This window comes from Rhineura floridana, chromosome 10 (genome assembly GCF_030035675.1).
Source record: "Rhineura floridana isolate rRhiFlo1 chromosome 10, rRhiFlo1.hap2, whole genome shotgun sequence".
NCBI classification, from domain to species: domain Eukaryota; kingdom Metazoa; phylum Chordata; class Lepidosauria; order Squamata; family Rhineuridae; genus Rhineura; species Rhineura floridana.
In genome coordinates, this window is record NC_084489.1 from 63065361 (window position 1) to 63092310 (window position 26950).

General features: G+C 41.1%; 1 protein-coding gene across 4 annotated transcripts in view; it reads right to left on the reverse strand.

Annotated features, from left to right (window-relative positions):
- The window catches only part of ARHGAP21 (Rho GTPase activating protein 21), a 166972-nt gene that overhangs the window by 90384 nt on the left and 49638 nt on the right, over positions 1-26950 (reverse strand). For 2 of the 4 annotated variants that reach the window (XM_061585847.1, XM_061585845.1), the window contains exons 1-3: positions 15885-16157; positions 2766-2948; positions 1556-1580 (exon numbers count right to left, since the gene is read on the reverse strand). In XM_061585847.1, the coding sequence (XP_061441831.1) occupies positions 1556-1580; positions 2766-2948; positions 15885-15971 (295 nt within the window). In that variant the 5' untranslated portion in view covers positions 15972-16157. Of the gene's footprint in view, positions 1-1555; positions 1581-2765; positions 2949-15884; positions 16158-26950 lie in introns of those variants that run through there. The other 2 variants (XM_061585848.1, XM_061585846.1) reach the window with 1 other exon arrangement.

Genomic DNA, 26950 nt, shown 5'->3' on the forward strand with positions numbered 1-26950 from the left:
CCTGCTGCCAAATTGGCTCCTGGCAATTTGCTGGTGAATACACTACACTGCAGGCTTTCATGTATTTCCGAATACGCACAGTAAGACCAATGGCTAGGGTGGTTTGTTCATTTTTAGAACTGAGTGAAAGGGGAGACATACATAAAACATTCTGATAGATTAAAGGAGATGAAAGTGGGTGAATTAGGACTTTCCCTAAACATTTTGTGCTCCTATTTGAATATTTTTTTACTTTAGTTCTCATTTCATTCAGTGAAAACCGTAACATTTTTAACTACTTATTTTCTTTTCCTCTCTGCTATGTTTGGCATCAGAAGCCATAACATTAATTCTATTATTCTATGGAAATAGTACAGAACTTGCATGATTACACTCAAGAGATACATTTGGATATGCCATTGAGTATTTTTCCTATCTGTTCTGCAGTGTGGGAGGTTTAATGTATGAAGCCTAGGTATCCTAAAATATTCATAACGCAGGGCCCACCTTCAACAGGGGATCTCTCTCTAAATACCACATCTACTTATTCCCCACCAGCATGGACCTTAGTCACCTAAAATATCAGACGGGGGGGGGGGGATGTCTCGTGCTGTCATGAAGCAGGTTCAGCAGCAGAATCTGTCAGTCTTGACTGTCTTCAAGGTGCCAAGATGAACTGGGCAACTGAACATGAACCTGGGTAGCGCAGTGTAGAAAGGGAACATTTTTTCTCCACTTCCCTGCCCCATTTCAGAGTGTGAGGGCAAGCAGAATGGTTATTCCAAACCCTACTTTCACATACCATTCGAGGACACTTTAAGACATTTGAGGGTCTTCTCTCTTAACGGCTTTAAGAGCCCTGAGAGCTTTTCCTCCAAGCTTAGTAACTTCCCTATAGGACTCTTAAAGCTTCAAAGGGATCACTGCCTTTAAACATTTATAGAATCCTATATTGGAGGGGGGGCTTATGGTCAGAGATGTGTACACTGCAGTGCCTCCTAATCACTCCCTCCAAGTTATCTGTCAAAGAGGAACTCAAGAAGGTCAACCCCAGTTCCCCCCCCCTTCAACTGGCATTTAATTGTTGTCAATATTATATGCCTTTTGAGGAGAATAAGCTTGCTCAATCTTCACTGAATCACACGTGGAAGTTTTCTTTCTTTTTTTATTTAAGTTTAAGGGGGTTGGGTTTGGGGATACTGAATATCTGGGAGCCCCCTCTGTATGTAGAAGCCCATGCTTTGTCTGTGATGCAACTTGCTGCCCTGCTGATAGGTAAAGAACCACTAAGTTCACTATTAGACATAGTTATATTTTACAATATATAATATATATAAAGTTCTGTGTATTTATAGTCTTCTGCCTTTCCATGTAACTAGCTCAATAAAGCACTCTACTAATTTCATAAAAAATACATCACTAAAATACACCAATATTTAAAACACATTTCCTAAAATATTCATAAAACAGACAAAGATTGGCTTCATTGATTAGATTCATGTATCTAAACCAGGGATTATATTTATTTTAGACTATTCAAACAGTACTACATACAAAAATCAATGAGAAAACATACCACTTTTATTTCCATTCTCTTCATCCTGCAAAAGAAAACAGTAAAATCAAAACTTGTATAAAAACAAAAGAATCTCTTCAAAACACTCATAACCAAGCTTTTCAAAACTATTTGCCTTAAAAAGTGTTTTAGAGCTGCTTAAGCAGCAATTAAGGGGCCTGATACGTAGGGACTGCTGGTAATTTCAGTTCTGAAAAATTAGACAAGTCTTCCAAGGGAGTCTCCACAGAATGAATATAAATATATAATAATGAGGCAACTAGCAGACTAGAGTAAGTGACCAAAGAAAGAAAGCTATTCTAAATATAGATTTTTACTGCCTACCTTCATGCTAAAGTTCACTAATTGTAGAAATGTAAGAAGGTACATAGGAAACTGTTTTACATGGAGTCAGAGCCCTGGTCCATTTAGCTTTAAAGACTTTCCCAGCCTTACTTTGAGATGCCAGGAACTGAACCTATGACCTCTGGCATGCGAAGTATGTGTTCTACAGCTATTTAAGGCAGGTGTGGGGAACCTTTGGGCCTCCAGATGTCACTGGACTACAACTCCCATCACTCCTGGTCACTGAATATCTGACAGCCCCCTGTGCATATAGAACAGGGGAGGGTCAAAGGTTCCCTACCCCTGGATCTAAGGCCTTCTCCATTCATATTTTCTACCATCACTATCACTTTAAGTTTCTTTAGTACTTCCAAATGTGCTCTGGACATGAAGTTCCACGTAATGGCTGCTATGTTTCTACATACGAAACTGCTGTCATTTGGGATACCATTTAAAAGAATTTGAACTGTTGTTCAGCTAACAATAAACTACCAAAGTGATTCTGGCTTTGATACTATCAGAGATCTACAGTCTGTAAAATTTAGGCAAAGCATAATAGCATTTGAGCAATCCACATGAACCCAGCGGCAGGGGAACTTAAAATTCTAGATAGCAAAGGAATCCAGCAACCCAATAGGCCTAACCTACACGTTTACCCAGGTGCAACCACCACAACATTAAATGGAACGTAAAGTGAGATTGCAACAACCCCAAAAATGAGAATGAAGCTTTGTGTGAATCCATTGCTAAACTGGAATGGATTGCTACACACGTAGAAGGTCATTACTGTGCAGTACTGGAAAAATATTCTTCACTACTGTTCACATGTATCCCTTTAACCAATGGGTTACTTTCTAAATAATTATTTATTATTCACTTTACTCACCTTAAAAGAAAACTGGACAGCAGACTCTGGGGGGTAAACAATGAAATGTCTTAAGGTGAAGCCAAAGCCATGTGATGTTCTTTGCAAAACTACCGTTTTGGGACCAGGCCAAGAAAACGTTTCTTCATCCTCCGACGGGGATACAATTTCACTTTCTTCTTTTCCATCTTTATTTTTGGACACCTAATAATAAAAAAGAGTTGCCAGTTTAACCTCTGTCTTTAGTTTCATGCTTTTCACCATGTCATTGTAAGCTATTTTATTAGTGTGCACTGATTTGTGCAAAAGAATATTGCAAACCTCACCTCTCTGGCCTAGTTTGCACATCACATTAAACCATAGTTAAAAACAAAGCATGGAACACAAACTCATGATGTGCTGGTACATGCTGCTAAAGAATTCTCTCACTATTCCTTTTCCAGCCCTTCTGGAACCCCCTGGAAAACAAGCCAGAGTCTGGCCTGTCATGACATCTGAATCCGGGGTCATGGTTTGAGCAGCAAGCCAAGAACAAACCTTAGTTACTGCTCGTGGTTTGTTCAGAAAGAAACAAACCACAAACTTGGCTTCAGACAATGTGACAAGGCGAACTCTGGCTTGTTTTCTGGTAGCAGCAGCAGGAACAAAGAAAGAGTGGAGAACTTTTCAGCAGAGTGCACCAGCACATACATGCTTACATTAAACTATAGTTTGTTTTTAACTATGATTTAATATAGCATGTGAATCAGGTCTTTGTGTCTGCTAGCCAATGTTAACATTGTGTTAATTACAGATCAACAGATGATAGAAATGTAGGAACCTCCCTTGTACCAGGTCAGACTATTTGTCCATCTATCCCAATATTGTCTGCTTTGGTGGTTTGCAACCCTTTTTTGGTTAAGGAATCCCTGTAACATGTTGTGATACCCTGAGGTACCCCAACCCCGTGTCTCTATAACATCAGCCTCAAACACATTCACTTTTTGCACATTCAGCACTGAAGGATTATTATTATTATTATTATTATTATTTCAATTTATATACTGCCCTTAGCAGAATAGCTCTCAGGGCAGTGAACGAACAAGATAAAATACAATATATCATAATAAAAATCATAAAAACATATACAAACAAACAACAACAAAAACACTACAAAAACACAATACGACAAAAATTAAAAATACGGATTAAAAGATTAAAATGGTTAAGAAAATTAAAATGCCTGGGAGCATAAAAAGGTCTTTACCTGGCGCCGAAAAGATAAAAGTGTAGGCGCCAGGCGTACCTCTTCGGGGAGGCTGTTCCACAACTCAGGGGCCACCACAGAAAAGGCCCTAGATCTAGTAACCACCCTCCGGGCTTCCCGATGGGTTGGTACCCGGAGGAGGGCCTTAGATTCTGAACGAAGTGAACGGGTAGGTTCGTATCGAGAGAGGCGTTCCACAAGGTATTGAGGTCCCACGCCGTGTAAGGCTTTATAGGTAAGAACCAGCACCTTGAATCTCGCCCGGATGCAAATAGGAAGCCAGTGCAGACGCGCCAAGACAGGTGTTATATGCGAAGACCGACTGGTCCTCGTCAGTAGTCTGGCAGCTGCGTTCTGCACCAGCTGAAGCTTCCGAATTGTCTTCAGGGGCAGCCCTACGTAGAGCGCATTACAGTAATCCAATTTTGAAGTTACCAGAGCATGAACAACGGAGGCGAGGTTGTCCCTGTCCAGATAGGGGCGTAGTTGGGCTACCAGACGAAGATGGTAAAACGCATTCCGTGCCACCGAGGCCACTTGGGCCTCGAGAGACAGGGAAGAGTCGAGAAGAACCCCCAAACTACGTACCTGTTCCTTCAGGGGGAGTGTAACCCCATCCAGAACAGGGTTAACATCCACCATCTGAGCAGGGAAGGCATTCACCAACAATGTCTCGGTCTTGTCTGGATTGAATCTCAGTTTATTAGCTCTCATCCAGTCCATTATCGCGGTCAGGCAACGGTTCAGCTCATCAACAGACTCACCTGAAGAAGATGAAAAGGAGAAATAGAGCTGCGTGTCATCAGCATACTGATGGCAACGCACTCCAAAACTCCTGATGACTGCACCCAGCGGCTGCATGTAGATGTTGAAAAGCATGGGGGACAAAACTGACCCCTGAGGGACTCCGCAATGGAGAGTCCATGGTGTCGAGTGATGTTCCCCAAGCACTACCTTCTGGTGACGATCCGCGAAGTAGGAGCGGAACCACTGCCAAGCAGTGCCCCCGACACCCAACTCCGCGAGTCTCCTCAGAAGGATACCATGGTCGATGGTATCAAACGCCGCTGAGAGATCAAGGAGAATCAACAGAGTCACACTCCCCCTGTCCCTCTCCCGACACAGGTCATCATACAGGGCGACCAAGGCTGTTTCGGTGCCAAAACCGGGCCTGAAACCGGATTGAAACGGATCTAGATAATCGGCTTCATCCAAGAGTGCCTGGAGTTGGCTGGCAACCACCCGCTCCAAAACCTTGCCCAAAAAAGGGACATTCGCCACCGGTCTATAGTTGTTTAAATTATCTGGGTCCAAAGAGGGTTTCTTTAAAAGAGGTCTCACTACTGCCTCCTTGAGGCTACCAGGGACCACTCCCTCCCTCAAGGAGGCATTAACCACCTCCTTGGCCCAACCGGTGGTTCCAGCCCTGCCAGCTTTCACTAGCCAAGATGGGCAAGGATCCAGAACAGACGTGGTCGCCCGAACCATTCCAAGCACCTTGTCCACTTCCTCAAGCTGCACCAACTGAAACTCATCCAATAAAGAAAGACAAGGCCGTGCTCTGGACACTTCAATGGATTCATCTGTCACAACATCAGAGTCAAGGTCCCTGCGGATACATGCAATCTTATCTTGAAAGTGTCCAGCAATTTCATTACAGCGGGTCTCAGATGTTTCCATAGTATTGTGGGGGCCAGAGTGTAAGAGCCCTCGCACGACTTTAAAAAGCTCCGCTGGGCGGCTTAAAGATGATCTAATAGAGGCAGCAAAATAGAGCTTCTTTGCTGTCCTTACCACTTTTGTATACAACTTATTGGTGGCACTTACCAAGGCATGATTATATCCACTGGGAGTTTTCCTCCATCTGCACTCCAGCCTCCTCCTCTCATGTTTCATCGCTCTCAGCTCCGGGGTATACCACGGAGCTGTATGAGCTCTACAGCGAAGGGGACGCGCGGGAGCGATCGTGTCAATAGCCCGGGTCATTTCTGTATTCCACAGTGCGACCAGGGCCTCGACAGGAGCACCAGTCCTATCAGCCGGAAAATCTCCCAGAGCCCTCTGAAAACCTACAGGATCCATCTGGCTCTGGGAGCGGATCAACTTAATAGATCCTCCACCTTTGCAGAGGGAAAGAGCCGCTGTAAGTCTAAATCTCAGCAAGCGGTGATCTGTCCATGACAATGGGGTAGATGAAAAACACCCCACCATCAGATCACCATCTCCATGTCCAGTGGCGAAGATCAAATCGAGAGTATGTCCCGACACATGTGTTGGGCCAGTAGAAAATTGAGACAGCCCCATTGTTGTCATGGAGGCAATGAAGTCCTGAGCTGCGCCAGATAAGACAGCCTCGGCATGGACGTTGAAATCCCCCAGTACCAAAAGTCTAGGGGACCTCAAAAGGACCTCCGAGACTATCTCTGTCAGCTCAGCTAAGGAAGCTGTTGGGCAGCAAGGTGGACGGTACACCAACGGTATTCCTAGTCTGTCTCCCTGGCCCAACACAAGGTGGAGACATTCCAAACCAGTTGCCGTCTGGACAGGGTGCTTGGTGAGAGGAAAAGAACTCCTATAGACCACAGCGACCCCCCCTCCCCGGCCCTCAGATCTACCACAGTGCTGAACCGAATACCCGGGTGGGCAAAGCTGGGAAAGAGCAACTCCTCCCTGATCAGCCACCCAGGTCTCGGTTATACATGCCAGGTCGGCACCCTCCTCCAGAATTAAATCATGGACAAGTGAGGTTTTATTATGTACCGACCTGGCATTCAAAAGCAGCACTTGGAGATCCGAGAGCTGGCTGATAGGACAACCAACAATCCTGTGGATATGAGGAGAACCGGAACAAGGCACAGACACAATTTGTCTGGGACGAGTTCCCCTTACCTGGCCTGTTCTCCTCCTAACGCCATACCTCCCATTACCCGTCACTACGTTAATTGGGGCCCCCGAGAGCCCCCCCACGAAGGATGGAATCTTATCTCCCAGGCACATGTTAAAAATACACAAAACCACACAAACAAGCAAACATACCAATCATTCACCCCACATTAGCCCCCACACACACCCAAACAAAACATTAAAATGAGTTAATCCTCGTCAAGCAGCGATGGCAGTCTCAAGTCCCATCTAAAGGCAAGCCACAGCAAGGACACCAGGACAGCAACACATCCCCAAGCAGCAACAGAAGCGCCACACGCGAGCAAGAAAACGGCGAGGTGGCAAAGATGTACGCCGCAGTGATAGTGTCCTGGGCAACGGCATGGCCCTCAGCGATGATGAAGACGCCCGCAACCAGCGGCGGCGATGGCGGCAACACAGTCCGCAACAGCGAAGTCCACCGGCAGCAACGCGGCACCTCGGCGAAGATGACAACACCCCGCGTGTAAGCGGGCAGGCAGCAGCAATGGGGGCAGCACGGACCACAGCAACGGAGTCTCCAGCAGCGACACGCCCCCCTGCAGCAACGGCAATGCCCGCATGAAAGCGGGCCGGCAGCGACGGCGGCGGTGGCGCAGGCCGCGACGACAGAGTCCCCAACAGCGACACGCCCCCAGCAGCAGCAACAGCGCCCGCCTGCAAGCGGGCGGATGGCGGCAATGGCGGCGCGGGCCGCGGCAACAGAGTCCCCAGTGGCGGTGCGCCTCCCGGCAGCGACAACAACGCCCGCACGCAAGCGGGCCGGCAACGACAGTGATGACGGCACAGCGCCCGGGCGGCAACGCAAACGGGCAGGTGGGCAAGCAACAGAACGACACACACCGCCGGCAGCAGGGCCCAAACGGTCCGCAACAACTCACACACACACACAACAGCGGCGGCAGCACGGCCAGGGCAGCACGAAGGCCGAGACGACGAGCCCAAGCCGCAAAACAAAATGACAGAAGAGGAGACAAGAGGAAACAAACCACAGCGACGACAGCAGCACAGGTATGTGGTAGGTGGTAACTCAGAACTAACCTTTCTAGTTCTAGTTCCAGTTAAAAGCTGTTAAAAAGATGTTAAAAAGACAAACGGCAGGAGCTTCAAACACAAGCTCCTCTGCCTAAGCCGCCATCTTAAAGCAACTAATGTGCCCAGGGCAGTCCAATAGGTCCAGGGCAGTCCAAGTAAGCATGCCAGGGAGTCAGGCAAATCAGTGGGTGACAACTCCTAAAGTAAATGGTCTATATGATGCATTACTCACGGACATTTGCACACATGGGGTGGGATGACTGGCCAACACAAGAGGGGAAAGTGAAGTGCCTGAGGTGGAAGGTTTTAACGTTTCACAGAACCCCCTAGGGAATGAACTTGCCATCTGAATACATTATTTAGATTAAGCAAATGGGCATGTGTCTTACTTTGCATAATTTAAATTCACTGGTCCACTTTGACAGCAGCTCTCAAGGCTCTAAACAGAGTTCTTTCCCATCACTAGCTACCTAGTCCTTCTTTATCTGGATATACCAGGGATTGAACCTAGGACCTTTTGCAAGCAAAGCATGCACATTGTGTTCCACATTTTTAAAAGTTCCAGATTAGAAAAATTAACTGTACTTAAGTATTTTATGCAAAGATACACATTAAAATTCAGTGCAAATTCTTTAACAAAGCTATACTGCCCTAAGATAGATATTCCATTGCTGCCTCTGATTGGAAGAGATTGAAAAGTGTGGTTGTTAAAGTGGTAAACGGCTTAATGAATTGGTTAATGTATCCCTATAACAGTTCTTTCAAACACTAAATCCATGAAAATCAAGATGCTATGCAGGGCACTACTCTAATAGTCAAAGGGACAGCAGACATAAGTTTGAAACATAGAGGCACTGGTCACGTTCACCCCTTATGATAAGCCAGGGTTGCTGGCTTATCATGGGTTAGTGGGAACAAGCAGTGTATTGGTGCATGCTGCCTGGTTGCTTGTTTCCTGACATAAGCACAACAAACATAATTACGCTTGGCTTCCAGTGATGTCCAAACCTGGTATCGTGGTAACAAGCCATGTTTGCTAGCCAGTCTTAAACCATGGCTTGTTGGCTTATGAATTTTAGCTTGTTGGGGAAAAACAAACCATGATTCTGGATTTGAAAGATGCAGGAAGCCAAGCTTCATTATAGCTTCCTAGTTTGTTTCTTCTATTCACTCAAAGGAAAGAGTGCAGTGGTGTGCACCAACATGTTGCTTGTTCCCGATAAGCAAGCAACCCTAGCTTATTATGATGTGCAACTATGGCCACTATCTAGTGAGATTTCAGAAACCAGAGTGACACTAAGCAGTGCAGTTCCATCACAGTCATTTGTAGCAGTCACTTGCCGACACATGCCCGTTTGCTTAATCTAAATAATGTATTCAGATGGCATGTTTTAGCTTGGGAAAACAAGGTTTGCAAAGTACACATATTCTCAGTCATAACATTAAGGACTATGTTGAGATTTGGTTTAATTTATTTTTGAAATACAACAGATTACCTACTACATCTGATGGAAATGAACTATATTGGCACAATCATTAACCAAAATGGAGACAATAGTCAAGAAATCAGAAGAAGGCTAGGACTGGGGAGGGCAGCTGTGAGAGAACTAGAAAAGGTCCTCTAATGCAAAGATGTATCACTGAACACTAAAGTCAGGATCATTCAGACCATGGTATTTCCGATTTCTATGTATGGATGTGAAAGTTGGACAGTGAAAAAAGCTGATAAGAGAAAAATCAACGCATTTGAATGTGATGCTGGAGAAGAGCTTTGCGGATACCATGGACTGCAAAAAAGACAAACAATTGGGTGTTAGAACAAATTAAACCAGAACTGTCACTAGAAGCTAAAATGATGAAACTGAGGTTATCATACTTTGGACACATAGTGAGAAGACATGATTCATTAGAAAATATAATAATGCTTGGAAAAACAGAAGGAAGTAGAAAAAGAGGAAGGCCGAACAAGAGATGGATTGATTCCATAAAGGAAGCCACAGACCTGAACTTACAAGATCTGAACAGGGTGGTTCATGACAGATGCTCTTGGAGGTCACTGATTCATAGGGTCGGCATAAGTCGTAGTTGACTTGGAGGCACATAACAACAACTTTTCATATAAAGATTCTCCATACACTGTTTATACACTACATTTTTCTCATGTACACCTAGAATGTTTTTAGTATACACCTTATGAATATGATGTGTGCGCAAGGGGGAACAGGAACCAACAGCCTGTGTTTGCAAAATGTGTATCCTACTGCCATGTTCTTCAGGGAGGTATAATTGGCTGTGCTTGAGGGCATAATCAATAGCAAACGTGGGACTGCTGTTGTGTAATAGTCACAACTTATTATCTGGATTGAGGCTAAGTCCCATTAAAACTAATGGAACAAGTAACTTAAATACCATAGCTTTATATCAGATGTAAACTGCAATCATATCCACACTTACTGCACTTGAACTTGGTGTACACACGATACAGGACTGCACTGCACTACATTTTAACTTTAGCTAGATTTGGGGTCAAAGCACAAAACAGCCTTTGCTTATTTAGCTGTTACTTAAACCTTGGCTGATACATTATCATCATCATCATCACCACCACCACCACCACCTGCCCTTCAACCAGAGGTCCCAGGGCGGGTTACAACCATTTTGAAATACGTAATTACAACAGTTATAAACAACCTAAACAACATCACAGAAAATACTGAACACCTTGAACTAGGCCCTAGAATTACTCTGCACCTTGGAAAGTGAAGGAATATTCCTTAAACTATAACTGTTGTATTCTGTTGTTAATATTTTGCTCTAGACTCTATGTTGGAGATTCAGACACTGCAAACCTTATTTTATTGCAAACAGTAAAATACTCTTTACACTACTTTTGGAATTTCTTGTTAAGCATTCATATCACCAAATGTATATATATTGCACACAAGACCATTATGTCTCCACACTTTGATTCACATGCAATGCTCTGCAAGCAACTGTCATTTGTAGGGCAGCTGCTCTACCAGATTTTTTATTTTTATTTTTTACCTCATAACCTCTCTCCTTTTTCCTCTCCTGCCAACTCCCTTCCCTTCAGGAATCTGGCAAAAATGCAATGAAAGGCCTATTCACTAAGTGGTTCACAAACAACACATTCTGTCACTGGAAAGGATACAAAAATACAAATATAAAGCAAAAACCTAAATAAGAATACTATTTTACAAATTATTTAAAGCAATAAAACAGAATTAAGGTGGGAAAGTAATTTTGTCTATTCAGCTACTATCAATAGCTTTCATTTGCTATTGAAAGCAGCAGTGAACGAACAGCTTGGAGTTTATTCCTAGAGATTTCTCTCCCCCACCCCTTCAGCACATCAATGCAGCTTCTGGTCAGATTTTTATCATGAATTTCTGTACTTCCTCCCATAAAAAATAAATGAGCATAAGAGCAGATCTACAATATCAGATCATTAATAATAATAACAATAATAATAGGCTGGACATTTTTTGCTTAATTTTCCTCTGGCTGGTTTTTTCCCTCCTGTTGCCGCTTAGGGGGTTGTTTATCGGTTTGGTTTTATTCATGTTATTTTGTTATCATTTTATCTCACATATTGTAAGTTTCCTTGAATGGGCACTTTGCCTAGAAAAGCAGGATATAAAATTTAGTACGAATGAATACAATGTGTGAAGTATGGAGCACGTATTTATGTTGCAATGAATACAGTTGCTGAGAAGCCATTGTGTGGATCTCATTAATCTTGTATGTGCTCTTTGAACTTCATATTGTAACCTTTCTTCTTTTCCTATCCAAAGATTACTGTACAGAAAAAGTGTTGTATCTGAAATGGCCTTCAGATGCTTTATCAGACAGAACTATAGTTTTAGGGATAAAGTGCAAATTGCAAAATCTCACTATAAAATTTAGGGTCCGCCCTCAATATACAAGATATCGAGAGGTCAGAAACTATTTAAATCAGTAAGCAAAAAAGAAACAGCCCTTTAGAATAGAGGTTTCCACGTGGACTACTTTGCTCAAGTGGCATGAATTATCGTATTCACTTCACAATTTACCTGAGACTGAATCTACTGAGAGGAATTGAATGCAAAAATTCTGCCGACTGTGGACCCAATCCAACAACTACTGAAGTCACCTGGAATTTTACCAAATCCAAAGGGGCACTCCCTTAAAATAGCAGACAGATTAGATCTTGAATACAATGAACACTATACAAATACAGTAAAGCTGCAGTTCTCAAGAGTTCATATACCTAAAGCCTCGTTATTCTGAAAACGATCTAACTCTGAGGATACAATGACAAACTATATGCACAGCTCCAAGGGCCACAAGCACATAGGATTCCACATCTGATGATGAGAAGAAGGCCTAGGATCATATATATCACTTTGTACAGGTGCCTATGAGGACTACAGCATTTATATTCCTTACAACTGCGCACCAATTACATTGTCTCATAGAGATCTGTTGAACTAATGCAAACCATACAGAGCAGCAACCTTGTGTTTAAATAATACACAGTACTGAAGTGTAAGGATGGAGAAAGCAAGTCTGAGTACACAACCGAAAAATATTGCTAGTGGAGTGGGAAGAGCAGTGAGATCTGTAGCATCAACATTAAAACATCAAAGGCTGAAAATACTACTCTCCAGAGCCTGCACTAGCTCAATGTAGAACAGGCAGAAATTGGGTAGAAGGCCACTCTTATTTGAACTGTGACCTTTTGGAAGTGGCTATATAGACCTGAAGCTATGAGAATAAGGGGGAGCTACCCCTTTGGGGTTGTGACAAAGGGAAGGCCCGTCCACTTTATTTATAACTCTATGATAGCCACAGTGGGAGAGTGATTGCGTCCTGTGAAGATTCGTGAAGACGTGGTTTTCTTTGGAACCTTTTGTTTATGCTTTGCTATACCAGAAGCTGATGGAGATATAGTGTGACTCTAATGTGTGTTATATAGGTTACTTATTCTGCTCTATGGGAATTGATGAGGCTTTGCAGTACTGAGGGAAACAGGAAATGATGTGGGGGGTCACCATTCAGAGCATTTGGGGGGAGGGAGAAGTGACAGAAGGCAATAAATGAAATGAAGAAGGGCAAGAAGACCAGATATCTGATGGCTGTTCCATCATTCAGTCTTGTGTCCATCCAGGGACCTCAGATTTGCCATACCTCTCCACTGGGTCATCACATCTTGCTTTTTAATGTCAGATCACTAAAGAAGAAATCAACTATTAAACAGAATTTAGATAGCTTAAAAAAAACAACATATCCACATATTTTGTCATCGTGCTTTCTATGGCGTTGGCAAGTGTGGTAAGATCTAGCTGAACTCCTGAGTTTAGGGAATCACCCCCACATTGCAATGCATTTCCAAAGAACTCAGAGCATGTGATGTCACAATGAGTTTCAGAGACACTTAGAACACCTTTACTTCAAAGCACAATGTGGTTGTTAGGATCTGCCATCTCTTCAAGCTCAGGAGGGCAGCATGTTATCCATGTTACACTGCTCTATGGAGGCTCTTCAAAATCCTCAGAAATGCATCAGAACTCTTCCGAACTAGGAGTTAGAAGAGAATAGGATAGAGAAATACCCTTGAATACATCCTCTGATTCTGAGGCATTCCAAATGTCTCAAAAGCTTAACATAAGAGAAAAGCAGCCTAATTTTATAGATTCTTTTTTTAAAGTATTAGACAGATCCAGGGTGTCTCAATGACTATTAGCCATTAAAACTAGATTTTATTAAAACATTTATACTCTTTCTTCCTTTCCAAAGAAAAATCCAAGGTGGCTAACAATGCTTAATAATATAAAACAAACAAAAAACAAACCACAATAAAAACAAATGTAAAAGAATCCATTATCATCTGCAAATCTCATCATCAGACTCCACAATATTCAAAAGTTTTGACTAAGCCACTTCTTAAGTTTCAAAATATAAAAGTGAAGGTTATTCCAAAATAAAGGCTCAACAACTGAGATGGCCCTGTTTCCTATGGCTATTTATTTATTATTTGATTTATATCCCACCCTTCCTCCCAATAGGACCCCAGGGTGGCCCACCAAACCACAGATGGCAGCCCTGCAGTAGAGCTCTTGATGTTGACCAGAGTGTACATAGGAGAAGGTAGCCATTAAAATCATCCTGATCCTGACCTAGACTGTTTTGAGCTTTAACAGTAAGGAGCAGCACCTTGAATTCAGCCAAGAACAAATAGGCAACTGATGAAGATGGAACAAAATTGGACTTGCATGCTCTATCTGGCCCATATTCTGGCACTGACACTTTAGACCAGCTGAAGTTTCCAACCCCTTTTTAAAGGTGGCCTCACATACAGCACATTGCAAGAATTTGGAATGGAAATTAAAGCATTTGTAAGTACGGACATGTTCATCTTTTCTAGGAAAAAAGCAATTGGGCTACCAAACTAGGTTAAAATTAATAGTTAGCTATCGCTACTTACTGGATATGCAGGAGCAGTCCTGGATCACTAAGTACCTCAAGTTGAATGGGGGGAGTGTGTCCATTCAAAACTGGGCTATATACCTAACCCTGGATCAACTGATTCTCCAGCCAAGAGTACTTTTTCCTTAACTGTGTAACTTTCAAGTTGCAACTGTCACACTTACTAGGACTTAAGCCCCACTGAAGATAGAATTACAGTGTCCATTAATGAGCCCTCCATAGTCAGAGGTAGTATCCCATCAAGAACAAATGGGAAGAGACAAGCTACATGCAACAACCATTCTATTATACCCACGTTTGTGAGCGTCAAAGCAGCTCTGGATAACTGCTACTGGAAACAAAAGGCTGGAATAGATGGAACAGAACTTGATCTGAACTAGCAAGGTGATTTTTTATGCCCTTATTTTTAAAACTAGGTTCTGAAAATCTAGACTAAAGTCCAAAATTGAGTTCTTCTCTAAGAGGATATTATGAACAATCTACTGGACAATTCATAAACTGTTACATTCAATAGTGTATTTATATTTTTCATTCAGTATTGTTCCATATCTGGGCAACCATTACATAACTGTTTTGCTATGAAAGATCATTCCTTGCAGGTATTTCAAAAAGGAACCCTGTTCATTTATTAATACTATTTCACATGAAACAAGCTGAAAAGAGTAGTGCTAAATTCCATAAAAACGGGGCTTAGAGCAAAAGTACAGCTAGTTAGCCACAACGAAAGCTTTTCTATGGTTGTGTGTGTGTCTACATGAGTGCAAACACATATTTTATACGTGTCCTTTTAAAACACGAGTGGGCTCCAATTGCCACCTGCATATGTATTTTAAAAAGACAGACATTAAACAAAAATACTTCTCACTTAAATACACTACATCTGAAATTTGTTTCCAGGTATTTTACTTATTTTATTTATTTATTTGTAGTAACACCGTTCAGACAGATGGTTCCAAAGGCAGTTAGATAACACCAGCTATGGAAAAACCTTAAAACAAAAAGAGTAAAATGAGAAGCAGCCTTTTGTTTTCACCAAAACCTATAGATTTATCAACATCCAAGTGCACAGTTCTAGTGTTAAAAGATAAACAATTACACAGATTGAATAACAGATTTTACCTACTTTTTACGTTTGTAAAAGCCTCTGCAGCATGCATTTAATTGACACAAGCTAAAATGGAAGGTACAGGATGCACTCTTTCAGCTTATTAAAAGTTCAACTCCTGATTTTGAAATCTGATGTAAAAATGTGTAGTATTCATTACTTGTGAATTACTTACAAAACTCAGAACTTTAGCTTTGTAAATAGGGAATTCAACTGATTAGCCAGGTTAAAGATCAATTCTGAACTGCTGTTACTCATAGAAGTCCCAAATGGACACTTAAGTTTCTCATGCTGTCTCCAACACAAACATACAACATATAAAAGTTAAACAATTATTCCATACCCATTGCGATTCATCCCACGCTGCCTGAGCTTGAACTGCCATCAGTGACACGGAAGAGACCAGTCTTAATGACAACAGCACTGTCATTTCAAAACCAAACAAACCAAAAACCAGTTCCAGTTTGTTCCCCTGAATAACAGTCAAAAAGGAATCTTCACTCAGTTCTGTGGTCAGAAGAAGATCTGATTCTATATAACATCAGGTTAGTAAAGTGTCTTCACAGCAGTTTATGTGGTCTGTTAACTGTGCAGTCTATCCAAGATCTCTTCCACCAGAACTATTTGGGAAAAGAAAGTAGCCCAGTTCCTACTAACATGGTATAAAATGCAATGGTGGAGGAGGGGCAAGAGGGAGGGAGGGAGGAAGGAAGTGTAAGCATAAGACGACAACTCTGATTTGTACAGACAAGAATGACTCGCTGGGAACAGAGTTCCTGCATGCTCTTGTTTGTGAACTGAACAAAAACTGATAACCATGTCAAAGCGATTCATGAATCAATGTCTCATTTCTGAACGGTGCTTTCCTTTCAGAGTGAAGCTTCATTTGCCTTACACCTGGAAGAAGCAATGTAGTTACACAATAAAACAACTCTGAAAAAACTTAAGATTATTTTATAAAGTATGCCTTATATTTATTAATTTTTAAACCAAAGGAATTATCATGCTAATTTGCATGTTAAACAAACAGGGGTGGAGAACAAGCAACTCATGCTTCTGGTACTAATATCCTCATAAGTAGTTGTTTTCTAATTTGCAGTAACTGGTTTCAGTAAACGGATTTGGTAGGCTCATACTGCTTGGCTGTATATTATGAACTGAATGTGTTTTCTTCTATGGCTCTAATTAAACTACATGCACAGTCAGCATTCAGGGGACCAGGCACCCAAAGCAAAATTACTCTAGATGAAATTCTAGTTGATTGCTGTGAAACTGCTTGAACTCAAAGGTAGCTGCTTTATAGACAAACATACTTTTCTTTATGTTGACCCCCGCTGAAAGTGATAGCCAGTAGATTTAAAACTGACAAAAACTACTTATTTGCACAAATCATTTTCTTAACATATACATCATGCTACCACAAGATGTGATGATAGCCACAGGCTTCTATTTTCATATTTATATCATACCTATCTTCCACCATGAAACCCAAGGTTTATATGTAGTTCCCAGGTAGCAGTTCACATTAAAAACACTGCCCAGCCTGCCTCCAGATCATATCCTGATGGATTGAACCCTCCAGTGGTAAAAAAATGTACTAAATCAATCCAGTTTTAGGGTCAAACATACCCCAAGAAAGTTGTGAAAATAGAACAGCTGGGGAAGTTATTAAGCAAGACACCATTTACAAGTAAAAATTAAAACATTTTGCCTTTGGGAGAACTTTTCTGTTCCAGTAAATCAAAACAGTAGCAAAGGAATCATCAGAGCACAATCTAAAGTATACAAAAGTACCTGAATGATGTGAGGGGTCTAACTGATCCCATAGTTTTTAAATATAAAACATATTAGGTCATTTTAATAATCATGAATTGTAAAATTACATGTAGTAACAAATCTTACAGACCTTTCAATCATAGCACACACTGCTCGAGCAGCCTATGCACTGGCTGCAAATCACTGCATTTCACAACAACATGAGTAAGAGAAAAAAAGTTACATGAAACACTTTTGTTACGATTTTCTGTCATTGTGTTAACCACAGACGTTACAGCTGCCTCTTTTATTGGTATCAGAAGTGGCAGGCCTACCAGTTGTTCAGCTGACATCTCAGACAAGATGGCTATGTTTCTAGACTAGGAGAGGCTGACGTGGTGCCCTCCAAATGTCACCAGCCCCAACCAGCATGACCGTGGCTGATGGGAGTTGTAGTTGGATAACATCTGGAGGGCACCATGTTTGCTGTTGCTGTTCTAGACTCAACCCAGGGTTTGATCAACTCCAGGGGTGGAGAAGTCAGGCCCAGGGACTGAATGTGGCTTGCCAGACCTCTCTCTCTTTGGCCCTCAGGACACTGCTCAGGCTATGCCCCCTCTACTCAGGCCCCTCTTCTTAGCCCCACTCTGTGCTCTCCTCAAATACTTCTGCCTGACTAGAATTCCTTTGTTTAACTGAGATCATGCTTCTTGCATACCTGGATGGAGATACCGGGGGGGGGGGAGTGCAGAAATTCTGACTTTTACATGTCTGGAATGCAATCTACTGCACTATGGTTAAGAGTCCAAGAATCCCTGGAAAATATTTTGTGTGACTTCCTTTAGCCACCAGGATTTGCTGATCATTCTGGCTTTCCAAGTTGTCTACAGAACTATTTACTCTGTGCACTGCACCCCATGTGAAAAACAGTCCCACACAGCTGCAGGGCTCCATCAAGATCTCCAGTGAATTTTATGGGAACTCCATCTGCAGCTCAAGGAAACGATAATGGCTGTAATAAAGTAATCCCAGGTTGGCTGTGAAACCTGGGAACACTGAGTGATCTAACTAAATGCAACGTGATTACATGTCCAAGCTAAGAACAAGAGTAAGAAAAGACACACCCTGGCATTTTGATAACTAAAACTGGGGATCTACACAGACACACACTAGCTGGGAATATACAAGGTTTAAGGAGGAAGTAGAAGAGAATTTTGAATGGAATATGGCAAATTTCCAAGTCTCTCAGGTATTTGCACTTGGCAGGAAGCACCTTGAACTGCAATGGAAAATATGTCAAAGTGTACAGAACTGCTATTCACATCGTTCCCTCGCATTTAAAGAAGCAGGGACTTGAAATCAGCCTAGCTAAGTAAGCTCTGGTGGTCATTTTAGTGACAATTAAACTTCAATATCAAACATTTTGGATTAAAAATGCTTTCCACCTGCTGCAAAAATTAAAGGACACAAGAATACCTATTGAGGCCATCAATAACAGACATTTCTGACTGTTCGTCTTAAAAAGAAGAACAGCAAGAAATGTGCACAACTATTCACATATTACACAAAAGTGCAAGAATTATTGACCATACCTTTAAACATACATTCGTAGCTTTGGAATATTACTTAACATATGAATATATTTCACCAGAGTTAATGAGTTGTGCACACAATCCAGTGGTAGCCATAACAGACATATACTGTCAATAATAATTGCTGAGATCTTAAGAGTACAACCATGGGATACCACTACTCTAAATAAATCCTCTTTTACATGAATGCAGCCAGTATGTTGCATTAGGCATAACAGGTACCTGTATTAACCTCTGAACAATGGGGAATGGCAACACTATGGCATATTCAGTTAAATACCTTCATAAATATAAATTGGTAGACACTGGTAAAAATAATCCTGACACATCCAATGTGGGAAATCCTGTGGGGACACACAAATACCATCAGACATTTGGTTGCATCAGAACACATACACAATCATGCAAACATTATAACAAAGTTATTACCAGTAGTAACCCCTTTCACATGTTGCACACATATCTGCCCAACAACCCATTGTCCACATGAAGGGGCATTGAGGCTGCAGCAGTAGCCCAACTCCCTGACATTCATTAGTTGTGTGTGCACTTCTGAAGGAAAGTCTATGCACGTACTATCAGGGTTCCAGATTACTTAGAAGCCTAGACATGCACAGCTTTGTGCATGTAGGCTTCCCCTCTTCAGATGTCCATGCACAATGCACAGATGTCGGGGACAGGGCTGGGAAACCACACAAAGCTGGGGGCAGGGCCAGTCACACAGCCATGCTCTTCCTGTTATGTTATCCCTTTCACATGAACATCACGAAGCAGGGTAACATCATGAAGGGGTCAGCTAGTATAAGTTCTCTTTTAACAAAGGAGATGATAGTTTCCTGCCCTTCCAGGAAGCTCATTCTGGAAAACGTGAAACAGCAATGTGTCGCTCTTGTCCCACTCCCACTTTTGTGAAAAGAAATTCATATACACAATTTTTCTGCTTCCCCTCTTTGTTTTCCTGTATCCCTCACGGTGAGATCTATATTTTGCATTCTCATTATTGGGAATAATACATCTGCAATACCCAAACCCTAGGGTAAAATTTTAAAATACTAGAAATTGCTGTCTCTTCTTATTCTTATTACATTTATTACCCGCCCTTCACTAGTAGGTCACAGGGCAGGTCACAACAATCAAAAAAAAGTTATTAAAACCAGTTTAAAACAAACAGTAGATACATTCTACACTGCCTTTATATTATACATGAGATGGCAATATATAAATACTTTAAAAAATATATATTAAAAAAATATATAGGGGCACCTCTGTCCCCTAAACATCTTCACAATGGAATCAATTACCTAGAGAGGTAGTGGGCTCTCCGACACTGGAGGCATTCAAGAGGAAGCTGGACAGCCATCTGTCGGGAATGCTTTCATTTGGATTCCTGCATTGAGCAGGGGGTTGACTTGATGGCCTTATAGGCCCCTTCCAACTCTACTATTCTATGATTCACAGAAATAGTATTTATTTCTTCTAGAGTTCTAATTTTGTAAATCAACCCAAAGTATCTGGGGGCTCACTTTTCTGCGGGCAATTCGGTTCAGCTATATGTCACTTTAGCATACAGCCATAAGCCCACCTAACTACCATTCACTCCAGCCTTGAAAGTGCCAAGTTCAGTAGAAGTCCCTCTAGATCTGATCATCAGTCACTTGCTGGCAGACCCTTTAATGTTGTCAAAGGGGGAGTTAGCACATTCAAAGAAAAATCTCTCTTAAGAAATCCCATTTTCCAATACTAGAAAGTGAAATAAAGACCTTTAGGCTGAAGCAATGGAGTACTGTTCCTGTTCACCCTAGACAATCTGTGAAAAACAGGAAGTGCAATTAAAATTAAATCTAATGAGTAAAATACTTACTGACAGAGGAGCTATTAAAATGATCAGCTCTCATTTTGCCCTTTAACAAGGTGCAAGAAGTGTCCCAATTATTCTTTTTGTTATTTGAAGGGTTTCTATGTTTTTATTAGCTCTTATGAATGTCTGCGTTTGGCTTTCACTGTATTGAAGGGTTTTATATGTTATTGATTGTATGTGTTTTTAGATATATCTGTTTAAAAGGAGATCAGCACACTGAATCAGGGCACAAGGCACTCACAATCCACACATTCAGAGGCAACTAACCCATCTGGCATGCAATGTCGAGCGACTATCATCTCAAATGTTGAACCACTGTCTTCTCAAAACAGCTATGAAGCTCTAAAGGTACACAACAAGAAGTGCCTTGGTCAACTGGAGTGAAGTGAGGAACTGATACCCAGAGGAGTCTTTTTTTCAATTTGGCAGCACGTGCCAATGAGGCACAGAACCTCTGCTTCCCTGCTGAGTACTAACATGTTACATTGACAGTCTTCACTGATGATCTAGAACCTAGCCTCCCCTCCACTCATCTAGCCCCATAAGTAAAATAAAAATAAAAAATACAACTATCCTGAAACTATAAAGGTCACAGGTTTACTGCTGATAGATGTTTGTTTTCTTCTGCATCCTACTTTATTCTACTTTTCACATTCATTTCTTTCAAGTTTTCAAAGTCCAAAGTTGGCAGAGTTTGAGCTGCTTCTGACATGATGTTCTGTGTTCACACTTAGATTTTTAAATGACAGCGCTCACGCATGGAAACATCACATAGAGCAGGGGTGGCCAAACTTGCTTGACGTAAGAGCCACATACTATAAACTTCAGATGTTTGAGAGCCACAAGATATGAACAAATATTACACACACGTTTTTATTGTTACATGCACATTTTGTTACAAAAATTTTATATAAATATTAAGAAATATATGTACGTAATAATATTTATTCATGTATGTAGTTTTTAAACTGTTAATTTGTATTAGTTTCAATAATCACAAAGTACACATGTCATATATATACCAAATGTTTTCAAAATCCTGAATGATTATTGTTTTAATTGAGCATATTTAATACGGTAATGAACTACGGAAACATCTAAGAAAAATATGCAAATAAAACGGGTAAAAACAGATATTTTAATGATATTTATTTGTCTTAGTAAATATCTGGTCAAAACATGGAGGAAAATATGTAAACCAATAAAATTAGAGATATTTTAATCAGATACCACCTTACAAAATTATAGTCTTATCATAATATTTTTATGACACAAACAGACATTGCTACAATTATCCAGTGGAATATCAGCATTTGTTAAGGCTCTGTCAAGTGCATTTTTAATGTCAACACCACGAGTTGTTTCTTTTAGTGCCATTAGGTCCAACATCTCTTCTTTCACAGTTACATCAGAGGAAACATAACGAACAAATACCGCCAGTTGTGGGTTGTCTTGTATATCTGTAGATTCGGGAATTCTTTAAATCATTTTGCATATTGCCTGCAACATCAGCAACATCTGGGAGATATGCCTCTCTGTAGTGTGGCGTGAAGCTGGTGTTTGTGCTATTACGTTTTGTGTTATTTGGATCTAACACTGCAACAACTTCAGCTATATTCTTCTTAACAAAGTCGCCTCAGAATATGGGCGTTTAGCACGAGCAATATTCCATGATATAACAAAACTAGCTTCAGTCGTATCGGCTTCCTTACTGAACGTTGTCAACAGTGTCTGCTGGCTATTTAGTGATGATTTTAACACAGTTAACTTGTTTTTCCGTAATTCTGATTTAGGTGGATAATCAGATGAAAAGTTTTTGTGATTTGTTTCATAGTGGCGTTTCAAGTTACTGGCTTTGTAATGACTGAGTGACACATTGCAGATAAGACACAAAGGTTTACCTCCTTTAACGGTGAATGCAAAATCTTCCTCCCACTCTGGGTTAAAATTTCTGTTTTCATCTTCATACTTTCGCTTCTTACAATGTGATGACACCATCCTCCTTCACAAAATTTTCACAGACGCTGCTAAAAAAATTATGTCAAAGAGCCGCACATTATATGTCAAAGAGCTGCATGTGGCTTGCGAGCCGCGGTCTGGCCACCCCTGACATAGAGACTGAAATCTTTCCAAAACAGACTCATCATGAGAGCCTAGATTTGGGTCCTGATCATGGATGGACCTCCAGAAAAGTTATGTGGATATGAATACTCTAACAACACTTCCATGTGGAGGCACTTGAGTGACTTTTCTAAAGCACTGGTGTCCTATGTGAACACCAGCCTTGGCAGTCTGTCTAGATAATCTTAACCTACAGGTACACACTAGAAAAGTAAATAATCATAAACAAAGGTCACAGATTTACGAGTACACATAATTACTTTAACCAGTGTAGTATGCTCACAATGCATGCTTGTGGGCAAACTTAGTGACTATAAGTGTAGCGTGGTGGATAGTACCTGTTACTAGAATGAAGGCCTATGATCTTGACTATGCAATATTGAGTTCATGTTGCAGTGATGACTGTTTAAACAACAAAAACCATTGCACTGGTGTCATAAATTAAATTCCTGGCCCAGCTTATTAAGAGGATAGTGGAAGTATCTAGAAAGTGATCAGCTGGGTGACAGAAGGGATAAGAAGCCAAAGGAGACCTGATCTAGAAAACAAACTTCAGAAAGAAAACTATCTGGAAATTCAGATGGAAAATAATACATAAGCCTCAGTGTTGGAGCAATGTATTGGGAGTAAACACCACAGTGGTGACAAAGAAACAGTGTCCAGTATGTTTGTGGGCCCCAATCCAAAAAGCATTTTTGACCAGAGGCTAGTGTGTTTACATGGTTACCACATTCACAGGGCAAAAAAAATGTAACTAACTTTACAAACTGAGGCGCCACTGTGAATTTCAAAGGCATTTGTAATGAAGAACAGAAGGGGGGAAGTGTCAGAAAATTGCAGAAAAATCTATAGTGACAGGATGAAACTTATATCTTCCTGTTTTAAGTGCAGTGGGAATGCCCTCTCTATCACTTGTATACGCTAATCCACATAATTATGCACATTAAGGACTGGTGCAAAGCCCACTGATAGAAAAAAAAAACAAAGAAAGGGGGGTCAGTTTAATACCTGTCTCATGGAAATCCTAATGAAGATATTGATTGTTAAAAGAAGTTAGTAGCACTTGCCAGAGGAACGGGAGCAATAATTTATTCTACAATATGAGCACTTTTGGCCACATTCCTACCATCCTATTGTTTGTGCTTCTCAGCAATGCAAGACAGTTCAGTTTAGTTTATTGCATGATAGCCAACTGTGCTTCCTGCATATATATCAAAACAAGGAACAAACTAGAAACACTAATTAAAATAATAAAATCAATCAGTTATATAAGCTCCACAAGGTTAATTATTCAATTTAATAGATTAATTAAAATTGCTCTAGGTACAAATATTTCCATCCGGGGGAATAAGAACTTTCCTCCTCTCTAAGGATAGTTTAACATATTTAGCAGCCTGATTAGTCACATAAAAATATTCCCCTTCCAATAAGAAATAAGATTTTAAATGTTTTAATGTAAATGCATTTGGATGTTTTATTTTGTAGGTCGCCCAGAGTGGCTGGATAACCAGCCAGATGGGCGACTAATAAATTCAATAAATAAATAAAATAAATAAATACAATTTTATTTAAAAGCGTATTATCTCTAATATCATCAATATGATATTACTACTCAGGACTTTCTCTCCTTATCAACTAAACAAAAATTACGTGAGGCTGTCTTCCAATACAGTGAATATTTAGATAATTTAACTGTAACTAACTCTAGGGTGGCCCCATGGTATGGGAAGTTTAAGACCGCTCATTACTGCGCTACATATCTTGCACAGCCCCTCCCTATTGGCCTTAGGCACGCAGTTACAGCAATACGTTTCTTCTCTTTGCCTAATGCCGATAGAGAGGAACGGATTGCAGGGATTCAAAAGGATTTGAGAAAATGTGTCTGTGGATCTCAAACGGAGGAAGATCTACCACATATACTGCTCCACTGTCCAATTTATCAGCTTCCCAGAATTAGGCTTCTTAATTTATTATTTATTTATTTATTAAATTTATATACCGCCCGACTAGCAATAGCTCTCTGGGCGGTGAACATAAAACAAGAGGTGCATAGATGATTTTGGGCCGATCCCAGAAGATGACAAAATAATTTTATTAATGTCTGATTTTATTCCGGAGGTAACTCACAAAGTATCTTTGTTTGTGTTGGCAGCTCGGAAACTTCAAGCTAACTTCATCTCTGTACGTCTGAGGAAATAGTTGCTTTGTAAATGAATCTATGCGTTTTTACTGTTTTGGTGTATTTACTCTGTATTTATTTTACTTCTGTGTCGGCCTTTGGCTCTGCATTTTAAATAAACTATTATTAAATATCATCAATAAGAGGGTTAAGATACTGTGTTCTGAAATCTGCACATAATTGACATTCTAAAAGAAAGTTAGCCAAGTCTAACATCCAGCATCTGCTCATCCTGCATTGTCCTTTTTAATGTTCCTACCTCCATCAGCTGCAGAGTATTGAGCCTACATTTAGCTTAAAGCCCCTTAATGCCATAAGGGCAAATAAAGGCCAGATATAGAGGCGGTTTCCCTGGGAGTGCGATAATGTTTTTGTACAGGATATCAGAGCAGCAATTAGACACTAGTGTAGAAGTAGCCTGGAAGCCGACATTGGTTAACAGCCTTGTGACTTCCAAACTAAAGCCCCTTGCAATCAGATAGCCCTATGAGAAGCCCAACTCAGAAGTAGTCTGACCAATTTTAGTAGCCCATGATTCTAATCCCATTTCCTCATATCTGTTAAGACAAGCAGGACTGGCACCAGGCACGCCTGGGCCTTTGGGCACCAGCCTGCCCTGGACCCACGGCGCCATGATCCAACTCACCCATATAGGCAGCACAGGACTAATAAGCCCACCCGTGCATCCCACCTACCTCTCCTGTCCCTGATGTGCACACTGCATGCACATGCCTGCCATTTACCAAGAAGGCAGCGCGGGTGTCAGCCCCTTCGGAAAGCCTCTGCTACCATCTTGGTTGATGGCAGGCATGTGCACACAGCATGCACATCATTCACAGGAATGGGAGAGGTAGGTGGGGCATGAGTGCAGGCTTATTAAAGCCAGAACTGACTGTATAGGGGGAGATACATAGGAGTTCCCTGTCCATGATCTGTGGCAGAGTCAGGAGCAGACGCTGCCATGTATCGTGGAGCTACCCTCCCACCCTAAGGAGAGGACCCTCAGGGGCCCCTCTGGGACACAGGGGCCCTCGGGCATGGCCCAACCTAGCCACCCTCTGGCATCGGCCCTGAAGACAAGGGAGAGGACCTGTTGTATCTTAAGCCAGTAAGACAAACAGATATATTCTCTCTCTCCGTTTTTTTGCAAAAGAAAAAAGAGACTCCCTAAGCTAGCAAACTTGCTGTTAACAGAATGAATCCCACTTAAATCTGTTAGGAGTACATCTGCCCAAGTAGTTTTGGGGCTGCAGCATTAATAGGCCTTATTAAATCACCAACTAATACCAGACTTTATGGAAATATGTAGATATGATCAAACATTTCAGTACGAAAAAAAAACAAAATAAAAATGGAATTATTTATCATGAACAATTCGTAATATTTTGGAAGACAATATATGCAACAATGTTGTAGTGATATTATAGCTAAGTTGTTCTTAAATTGAAAAACCGTAAATAAAAATTAAAAGCAATTTCAGAACATGAAACTTATCTTTATTATTCAATGAATTCGCAAACTGCTGTACATTCTTTATGTTTTGTATTCCCACCTTTGCAAAGTAGGTCCCATTATCCTCATTTTACAGATGAGAACGTGGCTCAGAGAATTGAAGATACCAAAGGTCATCTAGAGAGTTCGCAAATGATCAGGCTTTGAAAGACATCTAAATACTGTCCACGGGGCCACAATGCCTCATCTGCACATGTCACAAGAGTAATCTAGTATCTTAAAAAACTTTAAAATATTTTTAACATATGTATAAATGTGTGTGCATGCGCACATATCCATGTATAAATACAGATATATGTGTGACTGACGGAAAGCAGGAATGGACCAAGATGAAGGAGGTGTGAAAATTATCAATACCTTGGCAGTCATTAACCAAAATGGAGACAATAGTC